The sequence below is a fragment of the Lithobates pipiens genome, unplaced genomic scaffold (assembly GCF_037356315.1).
Source record: "Lithobates pipiens isolate NorthernLeopardFrog02 unplaced genomic scaffold, aLitPip1_a1.2 Scaffold_35, whole genome shotgun sequence".
Taxonomy (NCBI): domain Eukaryota; kingdom Metazoa; phylum Chordata; class Amphibia; order Anura; family Ranidae; genus Lithobates; species Lithobates pipiens.
The window spans coordinates 7,652,620-7,668,678 of NW_027507811.1; the positions used below are offsets into that span (position 1 = coordinate 7,652,620).

At 48.6% G+C, this 16,059-nt stretch overlaps 1 protein-coding gene across 1 annotated transcript in view; it reads right to left on the reverse strand.

Moving 5' to 3' along the window:
• Positions 1-4,085: 4,085 nt before the first annotated feature.
• Positions 4,086-16,059, reverse strand: part of LOC143955469 (uncharacterized) — a 158,493-nt gene continuing 146,519 nt past the window's right edge. The window contains 3 exon segments of the mRNA XM_077465511.1: positions 4,086-7,038; positions 13,882-14,023; positions 14,113-14,241. Of these exon segments, the coding sequence (XP_077321637.1) occupies positions 4,574-7,038; positions 13,882-14,023; positions 14,113-14,241 (2,736 nt within the window). The 3' untranslated portion in view covers positions 4,086-4,573.

Genomic DNA, 16,059 nt, shown 5'->3' on the forward strand with positions numbered 1-16,059 from the left:
TGATCACCAATGTAAAGGACCACTACACTGACCACTGATATAAGGGGTCCTTCTCCCATTGGTCACCAATGTAAAGGACCACTAGGGATAAGCTCGGGGTTTAGTTGTTAGAAAGAATGATTCCAAGTAAATGTTGGGTCTTCTGATACCCCGTTCGGTGGGAACCAAGCATCACAACATTTCTACCACTTTTATATATGACAGCTTACCACTGTCTCTGGTATCGAAGGAAGCCTCGGGTGCTCGCAACTGCTGTGTCCCTATAAACAACTGATGTCCCTGGGAATCCCACCCACATAAGCCAAGGGACGGGGATAGCAGTGACCTCACTGGCCATATATGTCGATGCAATATTTGAGCATTGATGTCACCACAATCCCCGCCCCCTTCCTTTATATAGCTGATGGCATCTCTGGGACCTGTCATTCGGCTAGTGTAACCATTGCGTACCCTATACTTATACTATACGGGGGGGGGGCGGTGTCTGAGGGCCCATTATTATTTTAAAGGGGTTTCCAGATTACAACGAGCCCCTTCCCTGTAGACCCCCACACAACCACCGGCCAGGGTTGTGGAGATGAGGCCCTTGTCCTCATCAACATGTGGACAAGGTGCTTTGCCAGGGTCGGGCCCCTCTGATAAGGCAGCCTGGTATGGTACACTCTGGTTCCCACCCTTTTCTGGTCAATCGGACTGCAAGCTTGGATCAGGGTCTGGTATAGATTTCTTGGGGGAACCTCAGACTTTTTTTTTTGTCTATTAGACCAGAAAATGGGCGTTTTTGATTTGCTTCCCATTTTATTTTGAATGGGGTTCAGGTTTCGCCATTTGAACCGCTTACAAATTGGTTGGAATCACAAAAGGAACTGAACCCAGCGCAGTTCAGGCTCATCCCTAGTAGAGAGTAAGCGGATGGGGTGGGGGGGCCCGGGATCCGGGGGCCCCCTTATTAAAGGGGGCTTACGGATTCCGATAAGCCCCCCGCCCGCAGACCCCCGACAACCAAACGGCCAGGGTTGTCAGGAAGAGGCCCTTGTCCTCACCCGTCCCAGTCAGCCGAGTTCTCCCAGCTAGTGGGTGAAGGTGAACAAAGGGGTGGCGTGGGGTGTCCCCCTTAAAATTCATACCAGACCCTTGGGGTTTAGTATGGATTTTGAGTGGTAACCCCCACACAAATCAACAAGACAAAAAATCAGGGAACTCCCCCAACATCCAAACTAGGCCCTTACCTAAGCCTGCAAGCCAGCTAGCCAGGAAAGAGGAGGAAAACCATTAACTGACCACTGCACGAAATCTACGAAGGCTCTTCAAAAAAGTTTCCACCATCGGAAAAAACACGTGTGCGTAGGCTCCACCGGACTTTTGCTGGCGGGAATTTTGGCCAGCAAAAGATTGAGAGCAGGGTCTCAAATTTTTCCGACGGAAGAAGTCTCGATTGGAAATTCCGATGCGCAAAATTCCTACGCATGCTTGGAAACAATTTGGCGCGTGCTCGGAAGCATTGAACTTAATTTTCTCGGCCTTAGCGTAGTGTTATACGTCACCGCGTTCTTGGCGGTCTGAATTTGGTGTGACCGTGTGTTGGCAACACAAGCTTGAGCGGAATTCCGTCGGAAAAACCATCCAAGGCTTTTCCGACGAGAATTTCCGATCGTGTGTACGGGGCATTATACCAAACTGCAAGGTCAGCCGGCTGGTCAGACAGACTAGTCACATGACAGTCTCAGACACCAATTACTACTCCTCCCACCTTCCAACGAAAATATAAACGTATGGAAGACCCCCTCGTACTCCTGAACACTGCACTCCAATTGTCTTCTGCACAGGGCTCAAAGGTAATGGAGAACCCTCTCTTAGGCTTCTTTTCCTCAGCTCCCAGCCTGGAGGCAGAGCCCCCCCCCCCCCCAGACCCGGGGGTCCCCTCCCAGGCCACACGACTGCAACAGAATATACATTCGACAGCAACTTCAGCACTCTGTCTTCCACCCAACTCCCCTGCTGGTTAGGCTCCCCCATATTTAAAGCTAGCCCAGCCACCCTGCCAGGTTCCTCTGCCTGGGAATTGGCCAGATTCACTCAGGTATGCATAGATCAGGCCTTTGCCCACTAAATTCCAGAAGCTTCTCCAAGCTTCTAGATCCAGAGCGTGGTACCAGAGACCTGCAGATCAGGTCTTTGCCCACTAACTTCCAGAAGCTTCTCCAAGCTTCTAGATCCAGAGCGTGGTACCAGAGACCTGCAGATCAGGTCTTTGCCCACTAACTTCCAGAAGCTTCTCCAAGCTTCTAGATCCAGAGCATGGTACCAGAAACCTGCAGATCAGGTCTTTGCCCACTAACTTCCAGAAGCTTCTCCAAGCTTCTAGATTCCAGAGCGTGGTACCAGAGACCTGCAGATCAGGCCTTTGCCCACTAACTTCCAGAAGCTTCTCCAAGCTTCTAGATCCAGAGCGTGGTACCAGAGACCTGCAGATCAGGTCTTTGCCCACTAACTTCCATAAGCTTCTCCAAGCTTCTAGATCCAGAGCGTGGTACCAGAGACCTGCAGATCAGGTCTTTGCCCACTAACTTCCAGAAGCTTCTCCAAGCTTTTAGATCCAGAGCGTGGTACCAGAGACCTGCGCTGTAGAGCCATCCACCCTGACCTGATGTAACTGACCCAATTACAGACTAACACAACTACCATGAGTCATAAACTAAATTTGCCAACCCTAGTTGCACACTAGAGGGTGCTACGTATGATATGCTTCTGACCTCTAAACACTGTATCCTGGGCTGTATATGACATAACCCTCACCACTGCACCCTGGGCTGTATCTGATATATTCCTGACCACTGCACTCTGTATCCTGGGCTCTATCTGATATATTCCTCACCACTGCACTCTGTACGCTGGGCTGTATATGATATACTTCTGACCACTGCACTCTGTGCGCTGGGCTGTATATGATATACTTCTGACCACTGCACTCTGTATACTGGGCTGTACGCTATACACCTAACCACTACACTGGGCTGTATATGATATACTTCTGACCACTGCACTCTGTACACTGGGCTGTACGATATACACCTAACCACTACACTGGGCTGTATATGATATACTCTTGACCACTGCACTCTGTACGCTGGGCTGTATATGATATACTTCTGACCACTTCACTCTGTACACTGGGCTGTACGATATACACCTAACCACTATGCTGGGCTGTATATGATATACTCCTGACCACTGCACTCTGTACCTTGGGCTGTACAATATACACCTAACCACTGCACTCTGTACCCTGGGCTGTATATGATATACTCCTGAGCACTGCACTCTGTACCCTGGGCTGTATGATATACACCTAACCACTGCACTCTGTACCCTGGGCTGTACGATATATACACCTAACCACTGCACTCTGTACCCTGGGCTGTATATGATATACTCCTTACCACTGCACTCTGTACCCTGAGCTGTATATGATATACTCCTTACCACTGCACTCTGTACCCTGGGCTGTATCTGATATACTCCTGACCACACTCTGATCCATTGGTCGTGGTTACCTCTAAACTTCTGACCTGTAAAAACTTCTATGAGCAATTTTTGGGTACAGAAGATTGCTACCATTGCACCGACACACACAATTTATTTTTTTCGTTCATATTTTATTACAATTTTACTTTTAACAAGATTGCAGTCAATAAATAAATACATAAATAAATAAATAAATAAATAAAATCGGGAAATTTTAAAAGGTAGAAATCTGGACCTGTGTTTGTGAAATCTTCCACCACAAAATGTACCAATGAGAGGTAATGACTCAATTTTTTATCTTAAAAGGCCTAGAGGACCGCCTTTTAAGTGGTGGGGTAAACGCGTTTCGTCTTGGAAGACGTCTTGAGAAAACAGACCTCTTGCAAGAGTTTACACCACAAAATGTACTCAGCCAATGAGAGGTAATGACTCCATTTTTATTTTAAAAGGCCTAGGGGACCGCCTTTTAAGCGGTGGGGGTTAACGCGTTTCGTCTTGGAAGACGTCTTGAGAAAACAGACCTCTTGCAAGAGTTTACACCACAAAATGTACTCAGCCAATGAGAGGTAAGAACTCCATTTTTATTTTTCTCCTGCTATCAATGGCCGACACGGTACAACACTTCATCCATGTCTTTGGTGATCTCTGATCTCCTTATCAACTGTTTCTTGCCGTTTCTTATGTTGTTGCCTTTTTATTTGGAAAGTTTTATTATCCCCCCACATGGGTGTGGCCCCTTTCTCAATACTATGTTTCAATGGGAGAAACATTTACCAATCCGACCTCTAGATGGCACTGTTGTATCATCCATTCCATAGGATATCTTTGTCAAAAGATCAGGCTATGGTTGAGGGCTATGAACTGTTTCTTCCATGATGAAGATCAGCCATGGGGTATATCTGAGGTGTATATCAGGGGGTGCTTCTTCCCCCACATGTCCAGCAACATTTATATACAAGACATTTCCCGCACTCACTAATACATCTCCAGGGTTGTGTGGGACCCCCTGATGTACAGGAAGACAGGACTTCAGTGAGGAACAATTCCCTCACTCAGGACAGGAAAGTGGCTTCTTCCCCGAGTGCATTCTCTGATGTTTGTTAAGACTGACTTTCTGTGCAAAACATTTCCCGCACTCGGGACACGGAAACGGCTTCTCCCCCGTGTGGGTACTCTGATGTCTGTTGTGAGAAGACTTATCTGCAAAACTTTTTCCGCATTTAGAGCAAGAGTATAGGTTCTCCCCCGTGTGAGATCTCTGATGTCTGTTAAGAATATACTTCTGTGAGAAACATTTCCCGCACTCAGGACAGGAATATGGCTTCTCCCCTGTGTGCAATGACTGATGTGCTTTAAGAGAAGACTTATCCGATAAACATTTCCCGCACTCAAGGCAGGAATATGGCTTCACGCCTGTGTGAGATCTCTGATGCCTGTAAAGAATAGGTTTGTCAGAAAAACATTTCCCGCACTCAGGACAGGAAAAAGGCTTCTCTCCTGTGTGCAATCTCTGATGTGTGGAAAGAGTGCACTTCTGTGAAAAACATCTCCCGCACTCAGAACAGGAATACGGCTTTTCACCCGTGTGCGATCTCTGATGTGTGTAAAGATTGGACCTGGCAGAAAAACATTTCCCGCACTCAGAACAGGAATACGGCTTCTCACCCGTGTGAGACCTTTCATGTGTGGAAAGTTCTGTTTTTTGTACAAAACATTTCCCGCACTCGGAACAGGAATACAATTTTTCCCTCGTGTGAGACCTTTGATGTTTAACAAGGTCTGATTTTTGTGCAAAACATTTCCCGCACCCAGAACAGGAATATGGCTTCTCACCAGTGTGCAGCCTCTGATGTATGTAAAGATTGGACTTGCATGCAAAACATTTCTCGCACTCAGAACAGGAATACGGCTTCTCTCCTGTGTGAGATCTTTTATGCACATTAAGTTTGGATTTATTATGGAAACTTTTCCCGCACTCAGTACAGGAATACGGCTTCTCACCTGCATGGGATCGCTGATGCATTTGAAGACTGAAATTTTGTGAAAAACATTTTCCACACTCAGCACAGGAATACGGCTTTTCCCCCGTGTGAGATCTTTCATGCACAATAAGCCCGGAAATATAACGGAAAAGCTTCCCACACTCAGGACAGGGAAACTTCTTATTTGTTAGAAGGATGGCACCGTCCCTCACAGTCTGAGGTTCCTCGGGATAAGAGGAATACGATGGTCCGGCACCGTCCCGCACAGTCTGAGGTTCCTCAGGATGAGAGGAATACGATGGTCCGGCACCGTCCCGCACAGTCTGAGGTTCCTCAGGATAAGAGGAATACGATGGTCCGGCACCGTCCCGCACAGTCTGAGGTTCCTCAGGATAAGAGGAATACGATGGTCCGGCACCGTCCCGCACAGTCTGAGGTTCCTCGGGATAAGAGGAATACGATGGTCCGGCACCGTCCCGCACAGTCTGAGGTTCCTCGGGATAAGAGGAATACGATGGTCCGGCACCGTCCCGCACAGTCTGAGGTTCCTCGGGATAAGAGGAATACGATGGTCCGGCACCGTCCCGCACAGTCTGAGGTTCCTCGGGATAAGAGGAATACGATGGTCCGGCACCGTCCCACACAGTCTGAGGTTCCTCGGGATAAGAGGAATACGATGGTCCGGCACCGTCCCGCACAGTCTGAGGTTCCTCGGGATAAGAGGAATACGATGGTCCGGCACCGTCCCGCACAGTCTGAGGTTCCTCGGGATAAGAGGAATACGATGGTCTGGCACCGTCCCGCACAGTCTGAGGTTCCTCGGGATAAGAGGAATACGATGGTCCGGCACCGTCCCGCACAGTCTGAGGTTCCTCAGGATAAGAGGAATACGATGGTCTGGCACCGTCCCGCACAGTCTGAGGTTCCTCGGGATAAGAGGAATACGATGGTCCGGCACCGTCCCGCACAGTCTGAGGTTCCTCGGGATAAGAGGAATACGATGGTCCGGCACCGTCCCGCACAGTCTGAGGTTCCTCGGGATAAGAGGAATACGATGGTCCGGCACCGTCCCGCACAGTCTGAGGTTCCTCGGGATAAGAGGAATACGATGGTCCGGCACCGTCCCGCACAGTCTGAGGTTCCTCGGGATAAGAGGAATACGATGGTCCGGCACCGTCCCGCACAGTCTGAGGTTCCTCGGGATAAGAGGAATACGATGGTCCGGCACCGTCCCGCACAGTCTGAGGTTCCTCGGGATAAGAGGAATACGATGGTTCGGCACCGTCCCGCACAGTCTGAGGTTCCTCAGGATAAGAGGAATACGATGGTCCGGCACCGTCCCGCACAGTCTGAGGTTCCTCGGGATAAGAGGAATACGATGGTCCATCTACACTGTGTGGTGCCGGATGGACATTTGAGGTAGTCGGGTTTTCTCCTGGACTATACTGTGTGATGTCCTCATCTTCTACTTTACAGTCTGGAGACAAAGTGAGACAATCCTCTGAGGTTTTCCTCATCTCCCGTCCATCTACTAAAATAGAAATACAAAGATTATTACTAGACACGAGCAGATTGGTTCCCCTAAACCAGGACTCCGCCCACATCAGGCAGCTTTGTCTCTGAGGATCTTACAATTCCCCCCTCAAGGTAACCAGTAAATGGGTCCTCTGATCTCCTACCAGATCATTTCTTTATTCATGGACCTTAGTCAGAGAGGGAGGAAACAACGAGAACTGTCTTCTATAGGAGTGACATTGATGAGGGGATTATAGGACGAGTGTCCCCTCCCCCTCTATCACTCATTATTATTTTGTCAACCCCAACAGGACATATTTAGTCATGAATAATAGTAAGGCTGAGCCCCACCAGACATCAGAGAGTGAGGATGGGGGGGGGGGGGGGGAATATGAATATGGATGGCCGAACTGTTCGCCCGGCGGTCGTTTGCGGCGAATTTTGCGTGTTTGCGATTCGCCCGATCGGCGGACTATTGCCGCTGTTCGCCCGGCGGACTTACGTGTTTACAGTGTGAAAGAACTTTGACCTATGATGACACATCCATCATGGGGTACAGGACAGCCAATTGAGACATTTCAGCACATGGACAATTGGACATTCCCCCTACCTTATAAATAGACTTGATCTGGCGGCCATTTTACATTCTGTCTTATTTCAGTGTAGGGACAGGACGGTGTGTGGAGCAGGGAGAGACTGTAGTGACACAAATCGCTAGCTATTAGGTCCACAAAAGTCCTTTTAAGGACTGGTATAGGTGTAGTACAGTATATAGGGTTCAGTGCACTGCTGTGCTGGTGATTGCAGCAGCCTGTCTTTTGTGAGTGCAGGGAGGGACAGGACGCTGTGTGCAGCAGGGACAGTCAGTAATCACTAGCTATTACTGTTAGGTCCACAAAGGTCCTTTTAAGGACTGGTATAGCTGTACAGTATATAGGGTTGTACACGTATAATATACTTTCTTCCAAATATAGAAAGAATATTATACTTAAGGGGCGTGGCTTAGCAATGGCCGAGTAAGGACAGGTTTTTATGGAGCTCCTGGCCACCTTGCCCCATCCCACAAAACAGACGGCTCTACACGGTCACTAGAGAGGCATGATAACCCCTAGACGGTATAGGACAAGATCGGCAGCGGGTGGTTCCTGTTCGGCTACCCCTCAGAGTGGCATTCAGCTGTACTTCAGAGGCACACAGAGGCTGTCGCCGGGCGCCATTATAGCCTCGCCGCAGGCACAACATGTGGAAGAAGGCACTGCGCTGGACTTACCGGCCTCCCCCGTTGCGACCGCTAGTGATGGCCGAACGGTTCGCGGCGAATTTCGGACGTTCGCGGTCCGCTCGTTCGGCGGACTATTGGCGTAGTTCGCCCGGCGGACTTCCGTGTTTTTACTGTGTAAAGGAACTTTGACCTGATGACACATCCATCATGGGGTACAGGACAGCCAATTGAGACATGACAGCACATGGACACTTGGACATTTCCCCTAACCTATAAATACACCCGATCCGGCGGCCATTTTACATTCTTTCTTCTGTCACTATAGGGAAAGGTTGCTGTGTGGAGTAGGGAGAGATAAATCGCTAGCTATTTGGTACACAAAAGTTCTTTTCAGGACTGGTATAGGTGTTAGGTGTATATAGGTTTGCTGTGCTACTGATTGTTGCAGCAGCCTGAGTGTCTTTTGTCAGTTTAGAGAAAGGGACAGAGCGCTGTGTCTGCTGCTATTTTAGGGACAGCCAGATTAGTCATCATCATCATCATCATTAGCTGTTACTATCAGGTCCACAAAAGAGCTATTCGAGTAACCAGTAATTGTTCCAGTCTCCTCTTTTTTGCCAGTTTGTATAGGGACAGGAAGGAAGCAGTGTGTCAGGCAGTGAGGGTCAGTTTAAACAGTAGCTGTTACTATTAGTTCCACAAAGGTTCTTTTCAGGACTGGTATCAGTGGTATGGTAATAGGCTTGTACACGTATAATATTCCTTTCTTCCAAATATAGAAAGAATATTATACTTGACTGCTGCCCTTCTGCTGCAGTCTGCTAATCATTCACAACTCACTTGTTCCACAAAGCTCTTTATCAGGACTGGTAACTTGGTCTGTGTAGGGTGCTACAGTACATAGGGTTGAGTGCGGTACAGTCTGCTGTTCTGTAAGGACCGCTATCGGTCCACAATACATAGGGTTGAGGTGCACTACTGCTGACTGCTGCCCTATACTGCAGCAGTCCTTCATTGGTATAGGGACTGACGTACAGTCTGCTAATCATTCACCCACAACCTACTTGGTCCACAAAAGTTCTTATAAGGACTGGTAACTTGGTCTAGGGTGCTACAGTACAAAGGGTTGAGTGAGGTACAGTCTGCTACTCTATAAGGACTGGTATAGGTCCACAATACATAGGGTTGAGGTGCACTACTGCTAACTGACCGCTGCCCTATACTGCAGCAGTCCTTCATTGGTATAGGGACTGAGAGTTTTGTCACAGGGTCATTTAAAAAATGACAGGCAGAGGAAGAGGCAGGCCCTTCCGCAGGGGTGGTAGGGGTAGGGCAGGAGCAACAGGCTTGAGCCAAAGTGGCAAATTGCAGAAGGTGCGTGCGATTATGTCAAAGGATGCACCAGACTTGGTTGAGTGGCTCACTCAGCCTTACTCTTCTGCACCCTCCTCATCCTCTCGATCTGCACCCTCTTCTTCACTCTCTGCTATGTGCACCCCCAAAGACACTTACACCAACACCACCACCACCACCACCACATACCTTCCGCTTGAGTCACAGGAATTATTTTCCGATCCATATCAAGAGGACATTTCTGATGCACAGCCACTCTTGGCATTGGATCAGGAAGAGGAGGTAGCAACAACCGCTACTCAGCAGTCTGACGACAGTACCCAGATCAGCCCAAGGAGGAGGTTGGTCCCCGGTGTTGCTGCCTACTCCGAGATCTCTACTTATAGCGGTGGGGAAGGTGACGTTGATGATGACGTGTCTAGTGATGTCACGTGGGTGCCCACAAGAGAGGAAGAGGAGGGGAGTTCAGAGGGAGATATGGACCAGCAGATAGGGAGGAGAAGCAGGAATAACTTACATTGCACAGGTGGGACAAAGCAGACTGCAAATGTATCAGGACCGAGTCATCGACCATGTACGGTCACATCTGGCGCTCCCAGGACACCGGCACATGGCTCCGCAGTGTGAGTTTTTTTTAACGTGTCCGCTGCTGACAATAGCGTTGCCATCTGCAATCTTTGCAGTCAACGCATTAGTCGCGGTAAGCCCAACACTCACCTAGGGACGACCGCCTTAAGTAGGCACATGAGCAGCCATCACCGAGCCCAGTGGGAGCAACGGAACACTCAAAGCCACACTCCAGGCTCTCACCGTCCAGCCTCGTCTTCTACTTCTCCTTCTCCTCACAATTGTCCTCCACTCCACCTTCCATCACGCCAAGCTCACGTTTTTCTGCAAAAAGGCAGGCTTCCGTTGGCCTAATGTTCGAGCGTAAAAAAATGATGACGCCAGATAACCCTCTTGCCCAACGATTGACGGCTGGCTTGTCAGAACTGATAGCCCGCCAACTACTGCCATATAAACTGGTGGACTCGGAGGCCTTTCGCAAATTTGTGGCCATTGGAACATCACAATGGAAGGTCCCAGGAAGGAAGTATTTCTCAGAGAAGGACATCCCAGAGCTATATAGCCATGTTCAGCGGCAAGTGAATGTATCAGTGTCGGTGCCAAGATACATCTGACCACAGACACGTGGTCTAGCAAACACGGGCAGGGAAGGTATATCACTTTTACTGCCCACTGGGTGAACCTTCTGACGGCCGTCAAGCATGTAACCCGTGGCACCCGTGTAGATTTGGTTTTACCGCCACGGATTGCATGCAGGCCTGACTCTTCTTCTTCTCCTCCTCCTCCTACTCCATCCTCCTCCCTCTCCTCCTCGACTGACTCCTCCTTTTCCACTGCTAGCGTCTCTTCCGCTGCGCCGCCCAAGCTCCCCAGAACCTATTCCACATGCCAGGTGAGACGTTGCCATGCCGTGCTGCGTCTGTTGTGCCTGGAAGCCAAGAGCCACACTGGCCCGGCACTCCTTTCAGCTTTGCGTTCACAGGCAGATCAGTGGCTAACACCGCTCAATTTGACAGTTGGTAAAGTGGTGTGTGACAACGGTGCCAATCTGCTTAGCGCATTGAAACAGGGCAAAATCACGCACGTGCCATGCATGGCACACGTCTTAAACTTGGTAGTGCAGCGATTCCTTGTCAAATACCCTGGGGTCCAGGACATCTTATGGCAGGCAAGGGAAATCTCGGCCCATTTCAGAAGATCTTACACGGCCATGGCTCGCCTTGCTGACATTCAGCGGCGACACAATCTGCCGGTCAGACGTCTTATTTGCGATTGCCCGACGCGATGGAACTCAACCTTCTATATGCTTGATAGGCTGCTCCAGCAGAAACGTGCAGTTAACGTCTACCTGTATGAACTCTGCGGCAGAACAGGTTCTGGGGAGCTGGGGTTTTTTTTTCACCGCGCCAGTGGCTGCTCATGCGCGACGCATGCAGACTTCTGCGGCCATTTGATGAGATTCACCAAACTGGTCAGTCGCAGCCATGGCGCCATCAGTGACATGGTACCTTATGCCTTCTTTATGGAGTGTGCATTGCGTCGTGTGATTGATCAGGCTGTGGAGGAGCAGGAGCGGGAAGATGAGGAAGTCGCAATGCTGGATGAATTCCCAGGGGGGGCTACTCTGAGACAAGTCAACAACAGGAGTCTGAAGAGGAGTCAGAGGAGGATGATGCCGGGGCGGATGAGGAGGAGCAAGAAGAGCATGCTTTAAACCTTTCTGGGATCCCTGTTGTTGTGCGTGGATGGGGAGAGGAGAATGAAGAGGACGACATTATCCTGGATGATGAGCAGGAGCCAGGCCACCACACCGCTTCCAGTTTAGTGCAAATGGGGGCCTTCATGCTCCAGTGTTTTAACAGGGACCCCCGTATAAAAAGCATAAAGGTCAAGAACCAGTACTGGGTGCGCAACGTACTTAGACCCCTGGTACAAACACAAAATGGTGGAAATGTTACCGCCGTCACAGAGGGCTGTCAGAATGCAGCACTTCCAGGCCTTGTTTGGAGAAATGCTGCATTCTGCTTTTGCGTGCGCTGGCAGAGGAGCAATTACCACTCCCAGAGAAGGAGTTGCGGGTACCAATCCAACAGCGCCTGCAAGAAGAGGCCGGTTTGAAGATGTGTTGGTGACTTCTGATATGAGGTCATTCTTTCAGCTGACCCATCGACAGGTGTCATCCGGATCCAGCATCAGGGAACGCCTAGACCGTCAGGTGTCCGACTACATCGGGTTAACGGCCGATGTGGACGCTCTGAGGAGTGATGAACCCCTGGACTACTGGGTGGGCAGGCTTGACCCCTGGCCAGAGCTTGCCCAATTTGCAATGGAACTGTTGGCTTGCCCCTCATCCGGTGTCCTGTCCGAAAGGACGTTCAGCGCAGCAGGGGGGATCGTGACCGATAAGCGTACTCGCCTAGCTCACGACAGTGTTGACTACCTCACATTTATAAAAATGAATGAGGCATGGATCTCGGAGGAATTCAACACATGTGACCAGTAGACCATGTATATGCATATCTCTATAAACGATTTATTTAATCGAGCACACAGACCTTTTTTCTACATTTAGCTCACTTCCTTGTACAAAAAAGGCACACCGTACTATATGCCCGTACCCTCCTGTTTGAAAAGATTGAGCGGTGTCATATTTTTGGGGCCCAGCAGCAAATTGCTGGTATCAGTGCTGCTGTCAATGCTCTCTATCTCGGTGCTGGTGTCAGTGCTCTATATCACAGTGCTGGTGTCAGTGCACTCTATCACGGTGCTGGTGTCAGTGCTCTCTATCACAGTGCTGGTGTGGTGTCAGTGCTCTCTATCTCACTGCTGGTGTCAGTGCTCTCTATCACGGTGCTGGTGTCAGTGCTCTCTATCTCGGTGCTGGTGTCAGTGCACCCTATCACGGTGCTGGTGTCAGTGCACTCTATCACGGTGCTGGTGTCAGTGCTCTATATCACGGTGCTGGTGTCAGTGCTCTCTATTACGGTGCTTGTGTCAGTGCACTCTATCACGGTGCTGGTGTCAGTGCACTCTATCACGGTGCTGGTGTCAGTGCTTTATATCACGGTGCTGGTGTCAGTGCTTTATATCACGGTGCTGGTGTCAGTGCTCTATATCACGGTGCTGGTGATCATCTCCTGCACTCTCTTCATAGCCTACCCTGACCTTATCTCTCCTCTATTGCCTTCATGAGCTCCTGAGTCCTGAATTGTCAGAATTTCACATATAAAAAAAAGAATGCTTGTATTTGTCGATCCCAGATTCACTTCATACATGTGTTATGTCAGTGGCCATGTGGTGGGACTATGTGTGCACAGCTAGTAATTATTTTGTGGCTGGAAATATGACCTGTAGGTTTTTAAAGTTCGCCTGCTATTGAAGTCATGGGGCCCGCCGCGGACTTTGCGGTTCGCGAACATTTGGCCGCGTTCCCGAAACGTCCCGTCGGAAGTTCGTCCATCTCTAAATACGAACACTGGACTCATCTTGAAACCCACCATCATTGGATTATTGACTCCTCCCTTGTTGTTACTTTCTGATTAAAGGTTCCAACGTTTGGGGGTGTTATCACCTTATTTTCAATAAATAAAAGTATGTGCAGTAGGTAGAGAGCAGAATTCAAGACTACGTAATGCACAAAATATTGTATAAGATACAACAGATAGGACTATATAGTATCTGGGGTAAATAATGCACAAGATCGTGTTAATGACCCACCTGTGCTGATCTCTGTAGGAGTGTCCGCCTCTATAAATGTCCCCGTTATTCCATCCTCCTCCGTATATTGCTGATCATCCCTCACATACCTCTCTTCTTCTGCTGCTTTACCCTCCGCTTTAGAATCTCTCAGGTTTCCACTCTGAATATATAATAAAAATGACATCAATGGTAACAATGCAGATAATGTACAGATCCTAATGATACTATCAGTGATTGTTCCTCATCTACCTGATGATGGTGGGGGATGGTGTGACCTTCCTGTGTGGAATCCCGGGAATACAGAGGACGGGGACATCTCTCTGGTGGGTTCCCATTACTGGATCCATCTGTAGGAAACACACACACTGACTGAATACATTGTTTCTATGTGTTTATCAGATGATGGGGGATGGGTGGAGCCTCCGTACTGCTCTCTCCTTTACAATAAAGTCTCCTCTTACCCGGTGATGTGAGGGGCGGCTGATTGTCCATCATGACGTCCTTGTAGAGATCCTTGTGTCCTTCTAAATACTCCCACTCCTCCATGGAGAAATAGACAGTGACATCCTGACACCTTATAGGAACCTGACACACACAATGATACAGTCACCATCCAGACACATCCCTTGTCTGTTACTGGATAATGTCCCAGAATTCCCAGAATCCTCCTCACCTCTCCTGTCAGCAGCTCCATCATCTTCTTGGTGACTTCTAGAATCTTCTCCATGTTGTGTCTCTCAGGTTTTAGGGAGTCACATGGAGGCACTGTGATAGTCATATGATCACCGGACTTCACAAGAGGAAATCTCTGTATTGGAGAACCAATAGGAATATCATGTTAGAATCCCAGAATCCTCCTCACCTCTCTGGTCCGGTCTGTGTTTTATTAATAGAGATAAGAGTGATGTCATGTGACCTCCCAGAATCCTCCTCTCCTCTCCGGTCAGGTCTGTATTTTATTAATAGAGATAAGAGTGATGTCATGTGACCTCCCAGAATCCTCCTCACCTCTCCGGTCAGGTCTGTGTTTTTATTAATAGAGATAAAAGTGATGTCATGTGACCTCCCAGAATCCTCCTCACCTCTCCGGTCAGGTCTCTGTTTTTATTAATAGAGATAAGAGTGATGTCATGTGACCTCCCAGAATCCTCCTCACCTCTCCGGTCAGGTCTGTGTTTTATTAATAGAGATAAGAGTGATGTCATGTGACCTCCCAGAATCCTCCTCACCTCTCCGGTCAGGTCTGTGTTTTATTAATAGAGATGAGAGTGATGTCATGTGACCTCCCAGAATCCTCCTCACCTCTCCGGTCAGCAGGTAGATGATCTCCAGGGTGAGGTTTAGTATCTTCTCAGTCATGTGACTCCGGTCCTCCTCCATCCTCATTGGTGCCATCATTTTATCTATTTAGGCTTTCTTATAGAGAGTTAATTTTGGCAAATTAAAGTAAGAATTATTTGAAGCTTCCTGTAAATATAAATAATATCTTATTTTTTTCTTCTGCTGCCAGATCCCGAAATGTCTCCTTTCTTCTCAATAGCAAATGGAGTTTCCTGTCTGTATGTGACATCATTTCCTGTCTTCCATAGAGACTTCCTATCTGGTTAGAAGTGAGATCACCATCTTGTGGAGCTCAGAGGAACTGCAGTCCTAAAAAAAGTCTTGTCGTGTGAACACCTTGCCTTGTGCCGTGTGTGTATATCTGTAGGGACAGTGCTGGGCTGCTACTTTGTAAAGGGAGGAAATGCCTACTGCCCCCATGGAAATTCACTTAGTCTAAACTGTTTGAACTGTTTAGTAGAATTTTGAGGCCTCAGAGCCTTCAAATTTCCTGTTGCAGTTGTTTTGTTTCTGAACTGGTTTGCTGCACAAAGAGACCATCTCTATGAACAGGGATAAGGATCGCTAGAGATGGCCTTGCGGTTTGCCCGGCGGTTGGTTCGCGGCAAACTTTTCTCGTTCGCAATTCGCCAAACTAGCAGACTTCTGGCGCTGTTTGCGGTGGACATATTCATTTACATTGTGAAGAACTTTGACCCATGACACATTCATCATGGGGTACAGGACAGCCAATTCACTAGCTACTATTAGGTCCACAAACGTCCTTTTAAGGACTGGTATAGGTGTACTATTTGGTGTGCAGTATATATGGGTGTAATACACGTATAAAATACTTGCACATATAGAAAGCATAGT